This window comes from Channa argus, chromosome 15 (assembly GCF_033026475.1).
Source record: "Channa argus isolate prfri chromosome 15, Channa argus male v1.0, whole genome shotgun sequence".
NCBI classification, from domain to species: Eukaryota; Metazoa; Chordata; class Actinopteri; order Anabantiformes; family Channidae; genus Channa; species Channa argus.
The window spans coordinates 20814063-20833778 of record NC_090211.1 but is presented as its reverse complement, the minus strand read 5'-3'; the positions used below and the strand labels follow the sequence as shown (position 1 = coordinate 20833778).

The window sequence follows — 19716 nt, the reverse complement described above, 5'->3', positions numbered from 1 at the left end:
AGTAAGTTCATGTAGGGTCACCAGCCATATGTTTGACGAAGATTCATTTTCACCCTTTTGATTATTCTGTTGCCTTACGGGTTGAATTTGCTTTAAGAAATATGTTGCTGGTTATGTAAAGAGAAACAGGACCACGATAACTATAACCCCAATTTAAAAAAAGTCGGGAAGCTGTGTAAGACATAAATAAAAACAGAATGCAATTATTTGCAAATCTCATAAACTCTATTCACAATAGAACATAAACAGCACATTAAATGCTGAAACAGAGATTGTATAATTTCATGGAAAATATGAGCTCATTTTGAATTTGATGGCAGCAACACGTCCGAAAAAAGTTGGAACACTTCACCATGGTGCAGCATCCCCTCTTCTTCAAACCACTGTCTGTCAACATGCTGGAGTTTTAGGAGAGAGATGTTGTCCCATTCTTCTCTCATGCAGGATTCTAGCTGCTCAACAGTTCTGGGCTTCAGACCATCAGAGATGCAGGTTTTTGAACTGTCCGCTGATCACAAGTTGGATCGTCCCTGTGTTTAGTCCACAGCGTCCATGGTTTCCAATAAAACACTGGGAATTTGGATTCATCAACACTTCCATTTTGCCTTCGATCAGTTTAAATGAGCCTTGGCCCAGAGAACAAGGCAGAGTTTCTGGATAATGTGGATTCTTCTTTGGATGACACGACTTGAACTTACATTTGTCCGAGATTCTGACCCTACCACATGAATGTCGCCACAGAAATCGTTTCTCCAATTGTCTAGTGTCCTCTTTTGGTGAGTCCTTCTGAACTGTAGCCCCAGTTAAATGTTCTTAGCTGAGAGAAGTGTCACTCTGATCTTCTGCTTCTGTGGTTACTTAGGTCACTGTATCATTTCTATCAGCTCGGAACTGTCCGGCCGTTTCCCCTCTGACCTCTGGCATCAATAAGGCATTTTAGCCAAAGAACCACTGCTCAGTGGATAGTTCCTCCTTCTCAGACCATTCTCTCTAAACCCTACACATGGTTGTGTGTGAAAATCCCAGTAGATCAGTAGTTTCTGAAATATTCAGACCACCAACAACGATGCCGTTTACACATGTAGGAATAATGTTTACTGTTAAAATGTAACTTTCTTACTGAATTAATAAGAACCTGATCATCCAACTGATGATCTACTTGAACCCTTTCCCAGTGTCTCATCTTTCTACTGTGTTGAACTTACTTCTGATGCTGCTGATACTGCAGTCACCGCCAGCAGATGACCACACGTCTTGTCAGGCAGAGAGTAGATCTGCAAGTTGTAGGACAAATGGTTAACTGCATAATTACAGTATTTCTAGGTCTGAACTTAAAAGCAGGACAACACACACAAAGACAGAAGGTGCTTAATTGTTTGTTTGTTAAGTGGGACATACCCAGTCCCCCCAGTTGAGTGGATCCACCTTTAGGCCGGTCAGAGGGACTTTCTGAGAGCCAGGGCAGAAAACTGGAAACTACAGTCCTCCGGGTGCGATGGGGGTCAGAGCGAGGGGAAGGAAGCTGCTGTGAATCACTTCGGCTGCGACAGCTGCACAACATGCAGCGCGCTGCTCTGCTGACCCTCAGTACTATGTAAATGTTTCATGACTGAGGCAGAACACAGACTGTAACTCACCAACAGAAAGGCAGGAGGATCCTTACAAGATGCTGCATGAAAATAAAACTTCACATTCCCTGTGGAGCTTTGGACGTCACCCTCTGTTCAAGCCACCATGTTGGCAGGAGAAGCGAAAACGTGCAAGCTGTCACAGTTCAACGCACACTTATTACCCTGAACGCCATCTTACTAAGCTCAATAGATGAAATCTTTCCTAACCTCCAGAACACTTTTCAGACTGAAACAGCTGCAGTTGACAGCCCAGCTTGTGCCTCTGATGTATCATCAGTTACAGAGCAAAAAAAGGCTGATGAACAAAAAAACTCATTTGATAACACTCACCCCAATTCTGAAGGTACTTGCAGAAACCCAGAAATCCATGATTCAAATTTGTTTTATTTATTTCTCTGTGTTCCAACTATAATATATGACTTTGCATTTTTACACCATAAAAGATGAAAGTTATTTGACATGTTATGTAACTGAAGTGTGCGTTTTATACCCAGCTGCCCTTCATAATTTATTGTGTATTTTAAAAATGAATCCTGCAGATGCTCTTGTTGAAACTGTGTTTATAAGTAGCTCATATTCATCTGAGTAGAAAGTGTGACAATGACAGCATGGTCCTACTAACCTGACAGGCCTTTTTATCGCTGTGGTTGAACCACAAATGTTCACAAGATAAGAACAAATTTTTAGAATAAATTCAGAATATGAGAGGATGGGAAATGTGTTTAGAACAAACATTTCTGTTACATATTTGAGTTTAAGTTTTTATCTCTTATGTCAACAGGAGGAGGTTAGAAATGATTATACTGTACAATGTCTGTGCAGCGGTGTATCTGCAGCATCACAAGAGAAGCATCTATGAGGCTGAATTCTCCTAACATTGTCCGGAGTTCGTGTCTGAAACAGGCTTAGCAAACTTTTCACCCATCTGAATTATCCAAGTTTGAATTACTTTTCTCAAGTTTCCTCGAGTTCAGAGTATTTTGTAAATGTAGTCTTCAGTGATTTTATTAAGTTTAATGTAATTTTAATATTAAATGTGTGTTTTATATATGATCCAATCATGATTGATTTGTTGATTTTTTTTTTTTTTTGATTTGTGATGCTGCAGGATTCTGTAATTTGATTTTCTTGCGTATAGGCAGGTTAGATTAAATTTAGCTCCATAGTTAATTGTGAGGCAGCTAAGACTGTCCACTGTCCCTGTCTAACTGAAAAAGACTGTTCCGCTAAGTGAGGGGGCAAACAGGTCAGTTTGTCTCCGACCGCACTGCTTAAAATGTGACATGGTCACACGCTGATCAGGTAAAGTTTTACAATTAAGACTGAAATAGTTTCCGTCCTATTGTCAGTAGTTGTAGAAACTGACAGCTTGGCTTTTTACTGGAAGCAGTTTCCGCTGTGATCATGTGACCAAGTGTGTCCCAGAACGTGCCCGTTCCACCCTCACTAAGATGTGGCTACTGAGGTTAACTTGAGCAAGGCCATTGAGCCCAGAGGTACGTTTTTAGAATCTCTGTGTGTCAAAACTAAAGGAGTTTGTTACCCTGTCATGGTGTCTCCCCCACAAACTGTCACTCATCACAGCAGACATAGCAGCTCCACCTGTCACTGTTTGTTCTACAGTAAACACAACATGCAGCTACAGGATATTATCAGTCAAAACATTATATCATAGGGAGAAAGAGTCATATTAATATATCTCGTCATTAGCAGTTGTAGTAGTGCAGGGAGAGGTGGAAACATGATGGACGGTCTGGCGTACAAACACTGACATACAGCAGCAGAACTGCACCGGCCATCTTGTCTTCATCATGTACATTTACTTATCAGCCACAACATTAGGACCAAAAGGTTGTGAACGGCCGCCTGCGGTGAAGATTCACACGTCCGCTTGGTTATTGATTTTGCCATGTCAACAGAGAGCGTGGTTAATAATTGCAGCGCAGCATCTAACACATGGTGCGATGTGTGACTCCACCGTGAGAAACGCCCACCGCAATAACGAACGAGCCGTGCATGTGAATACAACGTGAGCAAATGAAGGAGGAGGAGATGGTGTTTGCCGTCACCTCCTTTCACCACGTAAACTGCAAACAAATGTTGGAAACATAGTAATGATCAAGAGATTTAGAGCGAAACGCCAGCAGGTAAAGATGGAGCCAGTTTGACCACTTTATCTACGGACAGCTGCTTCACTCATAACACATCAGCAAGTTCTTCAGATTTTGTTTTAGAAATCTGCATCTCCAAAGTAAAGCTGGCAGACAGTAAAGGAGTAACTAATATACAACTACCTCAAAACTGTACAGCAGCAGAACTACAGTAATTGGGTAAATGTACCAGTGTTTAAGAGATGTAGGCTTTTACATTTCCCAGCTCTTTTAAGCTTTACTTCACTTTTGTCCTCTGTGTCCCGTCCTCTGTTCATAGGTGTTACTTCCTGTCAGTCACAGCTCTCGGCCAATGAGAGGACAGAGCAAGGGGCAGAGGGGCAGAACACGACGCTCATTGAAACCTTAAAACGAACCGCTGAGAATGTGAAGATGCTTCTTGCAGCTGATCTCTTTAAACCAAATACTTAAGAGGTGGACTGCTGCAGCGTTTCACTAATACAGGTATTTGTTTCATTTACAGCAAGGTCAGTGCTGCCATGTTCCTCAATGTTGTAAGTTCTTAAAAAAAAAGGCACAGAACTGTTTAAACATAATGATAATACTTTAGAATATGTTGAGTACTGCATAATTCAGGAGGTTATAATAGTTTAACTAATGAGGTGATACATTTCTGCACTTTACAGCACAATGGCTGATGGTGAAGGTGGAATTTGTTTCAAATATATCGTCACCATTCTCAGCACCTTTTTTGAGGTAAGTTTATCAAATACTCTTCTGCGTAGTTTTAGACGGGAAATAATTCTAATAAATCCTCATCAGAATAAAATAAACAAAAATAGAGCTTATAATAGTCTACAAAAAGTTATTTTATTACACAAATCATCAACACATCTCTCACGACAGACACTTTTCCAACCTTCTCTTGACCCCTTGTGGAGAATTACTGACCCGTCTCTCTCCTTCCATTTCTGGCCAAGACCACGTAACGAGCAGTCTTCTATCAACTCACACTTTCTTTCCCAGAACAACCTCCTTGATCTCAACCAGTCTGGCTTCAAGAGTGGTCACATCCACAGAAACAGTACTTCTGACAGTCAGGGAATCTCTGTGGCCTGCTAAACCCGCAGGTCAGTCTTCTGTCTTAATCCCACTCAACCTATCTGCAGCCTTTGACCTTGGGAACCATCAGATCCTCTTGTCCACAATCTTTAACTTGGGAACCTCTGAATCAGCTCTAGCCTGGCTTCAGTCTTACTTATCAGGACGAGCGTTCAAGGTGTAGCACCAGGTGTATCTATACATCCCTGGGTTCTATCATCCACTCACACGGCTTTTTTTGTCACTGCTATGCTGGGACACACTGCTGTTCCTGTCCTTTTAACCGGACAATTCCACTGTCCCATCACGCATTTCTTCCTGTCTCTCTAACATCTCTGCTTGGATGAGCAAGAGACATCTTCAGCTCAACCTCAAGTCCTTGTCTTCCCAGCCAGACCTTCGACACAACATCCGCATCAACATCGGATCTGGAGTCATTGTCCCCACTCAAGTCGGCCAGAAATCTGGGGGCCATCATCCACGATCAACTGAGCTTTACGGACCACATCTCCTCAGTCTCTAGGGCGGCAGATTTGCCCTCTACAACGTCTCCTACATCTCGGAATATTTAACCCTACTCATTGTGCAGGCGCTGTTCATATGTCGTCATGATTACTGCAACGCTATGTTAGTGGGTTTACTAGTTTCAAGTCGGTTTTCCTGCCATGATTGCTCAGAGGAAATCCAAAACGTGGGCGACTTTGTTTTTCTGTTAGACCAGTAGGACACACAGACAGGACTGAAGCAGCTGTCGCTCTGCTAACATGCTGCTAACACTCCGCACTGCAAGCTACACGCTACATGCTACACGGAGTCCGATAAGCCATTTACACCTGTGACACCAAATCTACGGACTCATTTCAAACCAATTGCCCAGGTTCACGAAAAGCTCAGATATAAATGTTTTTACTGGTTAGTATTTCTTAGACTTTTAGACTTAAACTATCCAAAGTGGTTGCAGATTGTACATCACAGATATAAAGCTGCTTTGGCTGTGCTGTGTCTTAGTACTGGAATCCTGAGAGAAATGTGTGTTTCCTGTTTGACAGGGGGTGGGGTTGACCTTGCTCGGTTACGGCGGGTGGCTGAAGAACAACGCTGCCAATTATGACAAAGAGGACTCACTCCTATTTTCTATATGTGAGTTCATAAGTAAAAAGAAAAAAAAAATGTTTTTGCTTCTACTAGATATTCAATGACGCATGTCTTTTTTTGCTATCAGTTACATGGAGTCTGTTAGTTGAAGGTTCTGTGATGATAATCCTGGGTACAGGTGGCATTTACATTGTCTGGAATCAAAAAAGAAATTGTTTGAAAGTGGTAAGACATTTCCTCTTTATGTGGCACCTTCCTATAAACTGGCTACAGTCAATTTTGTTTGTTAAATCATTTTTCAAATCATAAAATCATTTTTAAACCAAATCTCTTTGAAAACTGTGATAAAAGGAAGAGTACTGTACTTTCCCACTGAGGTTCTGAATCATTGCTGTAAAAACACGACAAGAAAAACAAGCACAGTATTATAAAAGGTTAAGATGGTCTGGGTGTGGTCCAGATTTACTCTGGAGAATTGGCCTTTTATCAGAGTGTTTTAAATACAGTTCGTTAACCTTTTCCTCTCCTTTCAGTTCGCCATCATTCTGGCTGTTCTGGCTTTAGTGGATGTTGTTGCTGGAATGTTTGTGTCTATTAAATGCAAAGACGTGAGAGTGAAACAGGAAACAGGTCATCGGTTAGTGAATCTGCACAGCGAGAGCTCACAGTGTCCTGGATTCATAACAGATGTTCCCGGTGAAGAGCCCCTGGTGATAGGAACCCTCCTTGGAACAGCAGTTCTTCTGGTAAGAAAAATGCATTTTGACAGCGATTTGACAACTGGTGGCAGATCGGAGGAGAGAGCATGCTGGAAACCAGACACCAGAGTAGGTTTCCTCGGTGGACAGCACATCTGGAGGGCTGGGACATTTGTCCAGTGATAACATAGCAATATGCCCATTATGTTGCTTTATGTAAAAACTCCCCTGAATCAAATCATGGCAGTGACAGCACTCGTATGATAAATTTGCTAAACCGTTTGCTTTATGGACACCAGTGAGTGAACGCTGTCATCTAGAGTTTGACTTGATTTGTGTTCAGTTTCAGGGAATGTGGGGATGAAACGCTCATTCTCTTTTTAAAAGCAGTGGCCTGACGCTCTGGTCTTATACATCTGGATTCACAGTGGGATTTTGATGGGCTCATCCACTGCATAGAAAACTCAGAAGCTACTTGGGTCCTAAATAGTGATCACGGCAGGCAAGTGTTTGCAGACATTTTGTATCAGTTTTGGTTGTTTTGTCTGTCCATTTGTGGTCATTTTGTTTCTGGACATTTGCATCGTTTCTGTCTGTTTTAGTTGCTATTTTAATGTTTGAACTTTGTGACTATGAAACTAGAAAGATTCATACTCACTTCTTCAGGCTGGGGACCGCCCTCACTTCCTGGGCCCCTGGTCGACCATATATAGTCCAAACATTACCACATGACTCTGAAGTCCCGCTGACAGCTGATTCAGGAAGCAGACGATGCTAACGCTACGCTTCAGAGGAAAGAACGTCTCATGTCTCCAAAAACACATTTCCTTGTTTCCGTTCTTGCATTTCTTGTCATGTTGTCAGAGGGATGGACTAAACTACAAAGAAAATACGTTAGTCAGCAATAATTGAAATGCTTGGATTAATTTTGACTGAATAGTTCTGCTTTATTAATTTCACACAAACCTACATTTCAGCGGCTCCCATACGAACTCACTGTGCGGCTGCTTGAATCTTGGTCATGATCTTTACATCTCTTCCTCCTTTGTTTGCCGGACAGATCATCACCTCCATCTGCAGCATTATCTTCCTGAAACAGACCGACACAGAACACATGGAGTTCAGTGCACACTTCTCAGCTCAGAAGTAGGAAGAAGATTCAGTTTTCAACCCTCAGATGCCTCATCAATGGAGACCGTGACTGAGACAAGCAAATCGATGTTCACACATTTCTCTTTGTATTCCAACTGTCACTGGTTGTAGAACTAACCTCCGTTTCTTAGAGCATCAAAAAAAAAATTACATCATGTTGATAATTTGACCTGTTGTGTAGTTGAAAAGCAAATAGCAGCCTTGTTTTACTGTGCTTTTAAAAATTAATCCTTTTGACATAATTATAATTAGCTATTTTAAAATTATTAAACATGTACAGTCTAAAATGTCGAGAAGCATGTGTGTGTGTTTTAGATGTATAAATATTGTATTAGTCACTATGTTTCAAATTCATAATGTATTTTATATATTGAGTATTAAATACTTAATAATTTGTGAATGACTTAGGAAAAATATGTAAATGGAACAAATCTAATCTAAAAACTTTTGGGACTGACAGTTTATATCATTTGTTTGCTTTACATATTAAAAATAAAAACCACACATTAATTTACTCCAAACAGTTCTTTCATAGAAATGTATGTTACACCCATAAGCAGAAGTGTTGAAAATGTATAATTTATTGTGTTTTGTTGTCTCTTTTGTTGGTTTGCGTCATCGAATAGCTCACTCATCTTTTATTTTACTCCTGGTGCTTGTGGAAGAGCATTTGCGTCTGGAGACAGTCTGGACGCCATTGAACAGTCACATGGCAATGCAGTGTCTTATAAAGCAAATGGCTGTGGATTTTGTTCTCTGGATAGAATTGATGTAAGATTATGGACCATAAAAGACCAAACATAAAACAGTGCAAATTAAATGTATACAATGTTTCGGGGGGTGGACAACAAAGAGCGGTGAAAGGTGATGAAGCATATATAGTATACAGTGAAAAGTTTGTGTTTTTGGAAGGTTTCTGGTTAGTTGCCCTGAACAATGGCTTTAGTTAAAAAATAAAAAAATATAAACTCATTGAAAAATTTACTTCTGGCCAATATGGTTGTCTGCAACCAGATACACCAGACTTCTTATTGTCGGGAGAAGTCTACTCAATGCTGCCACCATGAGGAGGAGAATTTTTTTTATATATTTTTTTTAACATACAGGTGCTGGTCAAATAATTAGAATATCTTCAAAGTTGATGTATTTCACTAATTCCATTCAAGAAGCCAAACTTGTATAATGTTTACAGTCATTCCACACAAACTAATACATTTCAAGTGATTATTTCTTTTAACTTTGATGATTATAACTGACAACTAAGGAAAACCCCAAATTCAGTAGCTCAGAAAATTAGAATATTACTTAAGACCAATACAAAGAAAGGATTTTTCCACACTCTCATCAGCTAATTAACTCAAACACACCTGCAAAAGCCTTTAAATGGTCCCAGTCTAGTTCTGCAGGCTACACAATCACAAGTTTCACTTCTTGAATGGAATTAGTGAAATCTAACTAAATACATCTACAACATTTAACTAAATAATATAAATCCAAACTTAAATACATAAAGGGGACAAATTAAATTAAGGAAACTGGCTACATACATACGGGGAAAACCTCAGACAACATAGCAACTAAGCGAGGAGGCGCACACATACTTAACAGACAGGAACAAGACTAGACGGAACTAAAGGTTGTGTTCACCCAGGGACCAGCTGGAACCACAACCAACATCAAAACACACTAGTGAAATGGTAAATGTTAAATGTTCTGCACTTATATAGCGCTTTTTCTACCTATTGGCAATCAAAGCGCTTTACACTGCTTCTTATTTACCCATTCACACTCACAATCACACACACACTTATACACCGATGGGGGAGCTGCTATGCAGCTGGCCAACACTCACCGGGAGCAACTAAGTTGGGGTTCAGTGTCTTGCTCAAGGACACTTCGACATGTGACCGGAGGAGCCGGGGATTGAACCAACAATTGTGAGATTGGTGGACAACCGCTCTACCTTCCTGCGCCTCAGTCGCCCCTAAGGCTAAAGGCTAAATTAACAGGAAGTAAAAAACAAAAAAACAAAAACAGAGCTCTAAACTGAAGCGGACACATGAATAATAATCACAAAGTGCAAAACAGAGGGAGAGACACTGTGACAAAAAGTAACCAAAGCACAACCTACAACAAAGACGTAATAAAAAGAGTAACCAGAGCATCCAGAGTCCGAACAGGGGCGAACTCCAGGAGTCTGCAGCAGAACAAGGCACACGACAAAGCAACAAGGAGAACGGAACGAACTGGGGGGGAGGGGGGTTAAAAGGGGGTTAAAAGGAACGGGGAGCAGGTGAAACTAATCAGGACCGACGAGGAAGGTAAAGAAGCCAAAACAGACTAAGAACAGGAAGTGGAACCGGAGGGGGGACAACAAAATAAAAGCCAAGGACAGGAAGTAAACCTGAGAAAAACGGGGACAAACTAAACCCAAAGACAGGGGCGACACACAGTGACACTGTGGCAGCTTATTCCCCATATACACATCAAATAACAAATAAAACGAACAACAAGTTTGAAATCTATTTGGATAGAAATGGAAACTTATCCAACTTTATAGAATTATATTTAAACATTTATAACAAAACCTGCAACCAGACTACAACTGATTCTGATGTATACAAATATTTACACTCAAGAAAGAGGATATAATCAATTATAATAAACAAAAGCAAAGTTTTTTTCCAGAATTGTACTGTACATGTTTCATCCACACAGAGTAGTAAGAATCGTATTTATTACAGTAAACTACAGTAATCTTTATTATTTACCTTGTATAAATTTTAGCCTTGCAGTGTTATGAACTACACATGATTCCTGAGCTGCAGATACTATCTGCAACACAGAATCATAACAGATAATGTTCATCTTTACATTTGCATGAGTGTAAACAGTTCTTCAGTACTAAACATATTCAGTTCATAAATCAAATTATATTCAAATTTACATGTGTATTTGTGAAGCACGACTTAATAATTAATCATTCAAATAAGTAACAATAGTTGTAAGAATAGAAATATCATCAGATATCATCAAAAAGCATCACATTGGCTCCTGCAAGTGACAACAGTACTGAGCAGTGACATTGATGATGTAATGTGTTTTCGCCCCGTTGACGGTTTTAAATGACAGAGCGTCTGCAAGGGGAACTTTTGCATCCTGACAGAGAAATAATCAGTTCTCTCTGGAGAGTCTGTTGTCATATTCTTGACGCAAAAGCGACACTGATCAAATATGGCTGCTGTTGTGTAGAGAGGTTTATAGTGGCAGAGCAGCAGGAACTGAGAGAAAATAGACAAACTGTCACTTCACCTCAGAACAGATGTTTGCTGCACTGTAGGACAAATGTCAACATGTGAAAATGTGTGGTTGATTGTGTGTGTGTGTGTGTGTGTGCGCAGACAAGCGGCTTAGAGTGTGTCTTTTTTTCATTTTCTGCATAAATGTGACCTTATTGCTTAATTTATTGTGGGAAATGATTGAATTTGTGTGTGGCAAAAAGTAAAAGAACCTCCAGGATGATCAGTTATTTAATGGGGAAATTAGTCAGTCTAAGTCAGTGAGTCTGGGATGTGAAGAGCCGAATCTAGTTCTTCATTATCAACACAGGAGCGTAGAAGTGTTTCATGGATCAGGCAAAGGAGATTTCTGAAAATCTTAGAAAGAGAGTTGTTGATGCTCACCAGGCTGAAAAGAGTTTGGATTCAGCAGGAATTAAAGAATCTGCCTGTTTGTTCAAGACCATGTGGAAAAAACCAGAAGACTGTTGGGAGAACGTTCTGTGGACTGATAAGATCAAAGTGGAAGTTTGTGTGACAACCAAACCCTGCATTAGCCCATCTGGGATCTAGTCCTGCTTTGCTGCTTCTGGACCAGGACAGCTTGTCATCGTTGATGGATCTATGAATTCTGGATTATGCAGCAAGACAACACCACCAAACCCTCAAGTTATTATGAGTGGCTGAACAACAGATGGTTAAAGCGTAGGAAAAGTAAATGTTTTTGAGTCAAAGTCCTGACCTTAGTCCCACAGAAGGGCTGTGGGCCCTGAAGCTGAGCAGAAACAATGGATACAGAAAGTGATTTGCCAGATGACAATGGATAGTTTAACTGCCTCACTGTAGCAGTTTCAGAAGTCTTGAGCTTCTTCTTTTGTGTCTGCATGCTTGCACCACATCCTGTTTGGCAGTTCACACAATCTACATGTGCGTGTTAAACAGTGATTGAAAGATCTTCTATAGTGATAGACGGAGGCACAGGTACAACATCTTCCTGTAGCTTGTTTACTTTCAATTCTCAGGGGGATTCGAAGACTCTCCAACACGTGTGCAGTGAATGTGCAGTCAGTGGTCAGATTATTAGATACACCAAGCTCAGTCTGATGCAGTCGGGTCCAACGCTCCTGCAACAAATGGTCTTTGTGAAGGTGACAATGTTCAGTAACAATAATGTGGCACTGAAATCGTCACACTACATACTATACATCTTTAGTGTTATTTAACACATGCTCTGCACATTTCCCACACCTATTCCTTTGTGGTATCCTATGATATTGTGTCTACAAGAATGAAACAGATGGACATGAAATCACAGTGACCTTTACCTTTGATGTTTGAGCACCAAAATCTAATCAGTTCATTCACAAGTCCAAGTCGATGCTTTGGCCAGATGAAACAAAATTCCCTCTAGGTGTTTCTGAAATATAATATTTATAAGAATCGGTCAGACATGCGGTCACAGTGAATCATATCGAGCTTAACCTTTGGCCACCAAATTCTAATCAGTTCATCCATTAACCAAGTTTGATGAAAAGAGCCACGACACAACAAGCTGACATCAAAGAGCTGCTGTGTCAGGTCATGCTGGATTTGTCTGGGCCAAGAAGTGGGGCTACACTCTGTGTTACGTACATTAGCTAAGCTAATCGCCCAATCAGAGCAATCACTTCCAGCGATGGCTGATAGTCGCATTAGCGTGTCCTCACCCTTAAACTCTGTGGCTGTTGCTTGGGGAGAGACAAATACATAAAAGCAACATGAACTTTAATCTGTGAACAAGCTGAACTGAAATATGTACTTAGCAGTTAAGAATGAGCTATATGAAGTATATCCTGCAACTTTTACATGGTACATATGGTCACACTGTCACGACATTTCACAGAATGTGTGCATAGCAAAAAAAAAAAAAGGATGTGTGCATCTTGTATTTTTTTCTCTATAGTCTTTCTCACGCAAGTATTGCGTGCATCACATGTTGAAATATCCTGTTCACATATACATTTCGTTTATGTGTGTGTGTGTGTTTACCACAAGACAGACGCCTACTATAGAAAGGAACGAAATGCCAACCATTTCCTGTCTTGAGTCTCAAATACATGTTCTTATATGAGCACAAGAAACTGAATATTCTTTTAACTGAACTGTCAGTTTATTAGGAACATTAAGCTAAAAGTAGTGCGACAGTCCTACAGTGAATCGAGGTTTGAATGTTGTACACAGTTTGAAAGAGGTGTTTATCAAACTGTATTAAATCAGTTTTAGTTTGATGTCATAATAAGGTTGACTGTATTCTCTTTATAATAAACAGGCCAATTTCTGTGTATGACTGCAAATTAGCTGTATAATGATAAAGAATTTCCATTATATTTATTAATGAATTTCTGATGTATTAATGCTACATCACAGGATAATCTTTTCTCAGCTCTAATTCTTCTGCCTCCCCTCATCTGCTCAGAGGTGTTCTCTCAGCCAATAGAGGACGGAGTCACAGTCAAAGAGGTGGGATTAACTGAGACTTTAAATTCAACCCAACTAAGTATTTAAAGGTTCTTCTTGCAGATGAGGACTTTCCACTAAGTACTTGGAGGAAAACGACTGGTGCAGCACTTAACTAATACAGGTATTTGTTTCAGTTACAGTTTTTTGTCTGTTATTCCTAATTCCTCAGTCTATAAACTCTTAGAAAAAAAAAGGTTTAATTGATGAGGTAATCTGGTGTTGTAGCTTACAGACATCACAACAAACCGCCGGTCATCATGAGTCAGAACGGAGGTCAATGCTGTCTCAAATTGTTCCTCATCCTTTCCAGTCTCATTGTGGTAAGTCGGCTAAATATCCTACTGCAAGGAGGATATTTATCCTACTGGTTCTGATCAGTCCTGAGCAAGAGAAAAGAAAACAAAAAGAGAGATGAATGTCTTGGATCAGTGCTTTGTTCTCAGCTCTGTTCACCCGGTGGTGCCACAGGGGACATATTTGTCACAGTGTTGATGATGCTCTAACATTAACCACTTGCAAAAGATTTCCACCAAATTAGGATTTGAAACCATGTATAGGGGGATACTGATGTAATTTTGCTGTTGTGCAGATGGAAGGACTCGCCTTGGCGGGTTTTGGCGTGGCTCTGCATTACAGGCCAATAACAGACCAGAAAAACCCGGGCGATAACTCTACAAGTAAGTGAAGTATTCTCACTCCAAAAACCAAAAACAAGATGTCATTGCTGCTGTTTCATATTCATGGACAGATGCGTCTTTTTCTTTTCTGGAGACGTTTTTCACGTCCTGATAGGTCAGGGTGCACTGATGGTGATTTTGGGAACATGTGGAATTGGCTGTGCGTTGGCAAAGAGTAGTGCACTAAAAGTGGTAAGACTCTTTCTTAACAGTCTTCTTACAAACTGTGGCTGCAGCCAAATGTTTTTTTTTCTTGTTGTGACCTGACAAACAACAGGCTGAACCTGGGCGATAAAACCATCAAAATAAAAAAAAAAGTTCACTTGTGACAAACAGATGAGTAATTTTTGATCATGAAATGTGACTCAACTCTGCTGCAGAATCATCCTGTTAGAGCCCAGTTTACAGTTAACTGAAGCTGAAATGAAATTAAACAACTAAAATTAGATTCACTAAAGAGACAAACATAAAACTGAACCTGATATGTCCTCCACCTCTGACTTATGGTGGACGCCTGCTGTACAGATTCGAACTGCAGTGACAAAAAGCCTGTTTCCTGGGCAGTGGGAGACAGAGACACGAGGATCTTCACTGATGAACAGCAATGCATGTTAAAATCCCTTTTACTGTATGTTTCCTGTTCCTCTCCTTTCAGTTCTACGTCCTTCTGGCCTTTCTGGCTTTAGCTGACATCATCTTTCCAATGGTTTATTACTTCCACTGCAAACAGGTGAGAGTGAAATGGAAAACTGACCAACAATCTGCAAATGTGTCCAGTGAGTGCTCACACTTTCTCCTGTCTTTTTGCAGGGGTGCACACTCCTACCATCTGCCGATCTAGACAAAGAAAAGGTGATGGGAGTCTTCCTTGTAACTGCGGTTGTTCAGGTGAGTGAGTGACAAGTTGTTTGCTGCTCATTTTGATTCAACTGCCACTTTGTATCTGAAACCAAATACTGAGTTTAAATGTGAACCTTCCAGTTTACTGAGGGCTACTTTTGATTTGACTTCTGGTCTCCAGGTGGTTCATTTCATCCCTGTTCTTTACCTTCTCTTTTGTTTCTATGACAGATCATCACTCTGGTCTCCAGCATTTGTCTCCTGAAGCAGCGGCAAAGACTCAACGTGGAGTTCAGTGCGCACTTTAAAGCCACGTCCTGAGAAGACTGACCCGTTATCAACTTCCTTCCACCTCATCAAAATGAGCATCACTGGATTTCAGGCTGAAACCATCAAATCACAAATTAGTTTTTTTTTCTCTGTATGTGAATTGTCACCAGTTTTTCATAAAATGACCCATCGTGCTTTTATAAAACCCCACTGTGTAACTAAAGAAGTAGACGGCTTAGTGTGTGTGATTTAGAAGTGAAGAATGAGGAGTTATACCTTTCACTTTGAGCCTTTCTGTATAAAAATGCCTCAATGGTTCTAATGTTGAGAGGAGGAGGTTGAAAAGAACAAAATACTGTAAAACACACCCCTCCGATGTATTTTAAAAGAACGGAGTTTATGCGGACAACTAAAATGGAAAGAAATTTGACCTTTTATGCTTTGTTTCATATGAAGTAACAGTTCTGTCGTGCAACAATCAAATTTGATTTCTTGTATTTGATGTTCCACATGTGAAACCCCAGTTCCACAAAAGTTGGGACGATGTGTAAAATGTAAATAAAAACTGAAAGCAATGATTTGCAAATCGCATCAACCCGTATTTTCTTTACAATAAAACATAAACAACATATTGGATGTTGATATGGCTCATAGTCGCCATGACAACTACATAAAACGCATCATGATGTGACACCTATCAGAATATTAAAACTTTAAAACTGTAAACAAGCTGAATTGAAATATGTACTTAGCAGTTAAGAATGAGGTATATGAAGTATATCCTGCAATTTTTACATGATACACACGGTCACACTGTGCATAGCACACAATTTGTCTCACTGTATTGTTTCTCGACAGTCTCTTATGAAACTATTATATGTGTCACATGTCAACATGTTCACATATACATTTCGTTTATGTGTGTGTGTGTGTGTTTACCACAAGACAGACGCCTACTATAGAAAGGAACGAGGTGCCAAACATTTCCTGTCCTGAGTCTCAAATACATGTTCAGTGTCAGTTTATTAGGAACATTAAGCTAAAAGTAGTGCGACAGTCCTACAGTGAATCGAGGTTTGAATGTTGTACACAGTTTGAAAGAGGTGTTTATCAAACTGTATTAAATCAGTTTTAGTTTGATGTCATAATAAGGTTGACTGTATTCTCTTTATAATAAACAGGCCAATTTCTGTGTATGACTGCAAATTAGCTGTATAATGATAAAGAATTTCCATTATATTTATTAATGAATTTCTGATGTATTAATGCTACATCACAGGATAATCTTTTCTCAGCTCTAATTCTTCTGCCTCCCCTCATCTGCTCAGAGGTGTTCTCTCAGCCAATAGAGGACGGAGTCACAGTCAAAGAGGTGGGATTCACTGAGACTTTAAATTCAACCCAATTAAGTATTTTACAGGTGACTCTTTTTTTTGGCACATTTGGTTTACTTGTGGTCTCCAGGTGGTTCATTTCATCCCTGTTCTTTACCTTCTCTTTTGTTTCTATGACAGATCATCACTCTGGTCTCCAGCATTTGTCTCCTGAAGCAGCGGCAAAGACTCAACGTGGAGTTCAGTGCGCACTTTAAAGCCACGTCCTGAGAAGACTGACCCGTTATCAACTTCCTTCCACCTCATCAAAATGAGCATCACTCGATTTCAGGCTGAAACCATCAAATCACAAATTAGTTTTTTTTTTTTCTCTGTCACCAGTTTTTGAACTAGAATTTCATTTTTCATACAATTTATGATCCATGATTTCACACATGTTCCACATGTGCGACCTCAGCTCCAAAAAGGTTGGGACGATGTGTGTAAGACATAAATAAAAACAGAATGCAATTATTTGCAAATCTCATAAATTCCTCCTCTATTCACAATAGAACATAAACAGCACATTAAATGCTGAAACAGAGATTTTATAACTTCATGGAAAATATGAGCTCATTTTGAATTTGATGGCAGCAACACATCTCAAAAAAGTTGGAACACTGGGATGTTTACCATGGGAAGTGGGGAGACCAGTTGCGGAAGTTTTAGGAGAGGAATGTTGTCCCATACTTGTCTGATCCAGGATTCTAGCTGTTCAACAGTCCTGGGCCTTTGTTGCTGGATTTTACTTTTACATTTAGTCATTTATCAGACGCTTTTATCCAAAGCCACTTACACGTGAGGTACAAGACACCAAAAATCTAAGTCAAGGAGAAAACATCAAAGCCTGTCAGAAAAGTTCACATTTCATGAGATGCAAGTGAGAGAAAGAGCAGAAAGGAAGTTTTTTTGTTTTGTTTTAAAATAGATTTAAGTGTATAGGAAGGTGCAGAAGATTTCTGTTTCAGCAGTTTTTTTATATATTGGAAGTGATTTTACATTTACATTTAGTCATTTATCAGACGCTTTTATCCAAAGCGACTTACAAGTGAGGTACAAGGCAGCAAAAATCTAAGTCAAGGAGAAAACATCAAAGCAAAGTCCCATCAGAAAAGTGTTCACAGTTCACGAGATGCAAGTGCGAGAAAGAGCAGAAAGGAAGTTTTGTTTTTTTGCATAGGAAAATGTGGAAGATTTCTGTTTTCAGCAGTTTTCTGAATATTGGGAGTGAGTTTGCTGAGCGAGCAGAGTTTGGTAGCTCGTTCCACCATCGTGGCATCACTGAGCTGAAGAGTTTTGCTTGGGGTCTTCTGTGTGGTGCTGGGACCACCACACGTAAAAACAATGCAAAGCCATGCTGTTGTGATGGATGCAGTATGTGGTTCAGCATTGTCTCGCTGAAATATGCTCTAAAACCTCTATGTACGTTTCAGCATTGATGGAGTCTTTCCAGATGTGTTAGCTCCCCCCACCATAGGCACTAATGCCCCCCCCAGACCATGAGAGGTGCAGGCTTTTTGAACTCCTGGTGGTAACAAGCTGGATGGTCCCTCTGATTGATGGTTTTCCATTTTGCCTCAGACCATTTTAAATGAGAACACGGCGGCGTTTCTGGATCGCGTTCACATATGGCTTCGTCTTTGCAGGATACAGCTGGAACTTACATTTTCCTGAAATTGTTCCACAATTTTTAGAAGCTATTTGCCTCAGATTGGTGAACCTCTGCCCATCTTTACATTTGAGAGACTCTCTTAAAAGCTTCTTTGATACACAGTCATGTTACTGACCTGTTGCCAATTAAACTAATTGGTTGTCAAATGATCTTCAATTTGTTTTTGATCTGCAATTATTTTTCCAGCCTTTTGTTGCCCTTCTTCCAACTTTTTGGAGATGTGTCGATGCCATCAAATCCAATATAAACTAATGTTTTTCATGAAGTGGTTTTAACATCTCATATGTTGTTTATGTTCTGTTGTGAATAGAATATAGGTTGATGAGCTTTGGAAATCATTGCATTCTGTTGTCGTTTACATCTTACACATCCTCTCAACTTCTTTGGAATTGGTGTTGTAGACACACCTGCAACTACATAACTCAAAATGGTAGCGTACTGTGTTTTTTTACAATGGCTGTGATCAAAGCTTCAAATATCAATGAACTAAACACACGGCTCACAATGACATGTTTCAAAGTAACAACAAAGAGCAGGTCTCCGCCATAACTACAGTCAGTATCAGTGCAGAAGGAGGCAACCATCCAAAGACAGATACAAGGATTCAGAGGATCAGATGGTGATAATTGAGCGATGACAGAAATTGCATAACCAAACAACAAACTAACAAACTAAAACCATAATTGTATCATTAGACGCAGAAAAAGCATTTGATAAAGTTAACTGGACATTTCTTTTCAGCGTCCTTCACAAGTTTGGCCTCGGAGAGTCTTTCATCCACTGGATAAAAACACTATACACTGCACCCAGGGCCACTGTAATGACATGTGGGGTCACCTCAGAGAGTTTTACAGTTCACCGGGGAACCAGGCAGGGATGCTCACTCTCTCCATCTTTTAGAAGCACTAGCAGCAGCCATACGACAAAATGTTAGAATTAAAGGACACAAATACACATCACCAAATTAGTCTTTATGCAGATGACATATTACTACAGCTCACTAAAGGAAACATTTATTATTAATACATTATCCCTAATCTGAAATTACACAGTAAATTGGAGCAAATCAACATTACTTCCACTCTCTGAAGATGCCTGGAATTCTGCAGCACATGAATCCCTCCTTCCATTTCATACTGGCAACTTGAAATATTTAGGCATTAATATTCCCCCAGGCTGTCAGAGCTTTTCAATCTCAACTATACCCGTATATTTAAAAAAAATAGGAGACGATGATGATCCTATTTTTTTTATCTATTTTTAAAATAATTATTATTCTTATTTATATCCATTATTATTATTATTATTATTATTATTAT

General features: G+C 39.8%; 1 protein-coding gene and 1 long non-coding RNA gene across 6 annotated transcripts; one reads left to right on the top strand and one right to left on the bottom strand.

Moving 5' to 3' along the window:
- Positions 1–58: 58 nt before the first annotated feature.
- On the bottom strand, positions 59–10123 carry LOC137100193 (uncharacterized). 5 transcript variants are annotated; one of them, XR_010910859.1, is made up of 5 exons: positions 9920–10123; positions 7607–7726; positions 7295–7514; positions 1206–6681; positions 59–1040 (listed from the first exon to the last, which is right to left on the bottom strand). It is a non-coding gene; the product is annotated as an uncharacterized lncRNA (long non-coding RNA). The 5 variants fall into 5 exon arrangements; XR_010910856.1 differs by having other exon boundaries at positions 1206–1274; positions 1399–7514; positions 9920–10122; XR_010910855.1 differs by having other exon boundaries at positions 1206–7514.
- LOC137100191 (CD151 antigen-like) lies at positions 4131–9634 on the top strand. Its single transcript, XM_067477842.1, has 6 exons — positions 4131–4246; positions 4429–4498; positions 5893–5983; positions 6066–6163; positions 6472–6684; positions 7697–9634. The coding sequence occupies exons 2-6, from the start codon at positions 4433–4435 to the stop codon at positions 7784–7786; spliced, it is 558 nt and encodes a 185-aa protein (XP_067333943.1). The 5' UTR covers positions 4131–4246; positions 4429–4432; the 3' UTR covers positions 7787–9634.
- Positions 10124–19716: the final 9593 nt, after the last annotated feature.

What these genes read in the sequence shown, in the direction of transcription:
- LOC137100191 (XM_067477842.1), top strand. Translation starts at nt 4,433, where the DNA reads ATGGCTGATGGTGAAGGTGGAATTTGTTTCAAATATATCGTCACCATT. An exon ending in CTCACTCCTATTTTCTATAT is followed by an intron (nt 5,984 to 6,065) that starts GTGAGTTCATAA and finishes TTTTGCTATCAG; the next exon opens with TTACATGGAGTCTGTTAGTT. An exon ending in TTGGAACAGCAGTTCTTCTG is followed by an intron (nt 6,685 to 7,696) that starts GTAAGAAAAATG and finishes TTTGCCGGACAG; the next exon opens with ATCATCACCTCCATCTGCAG.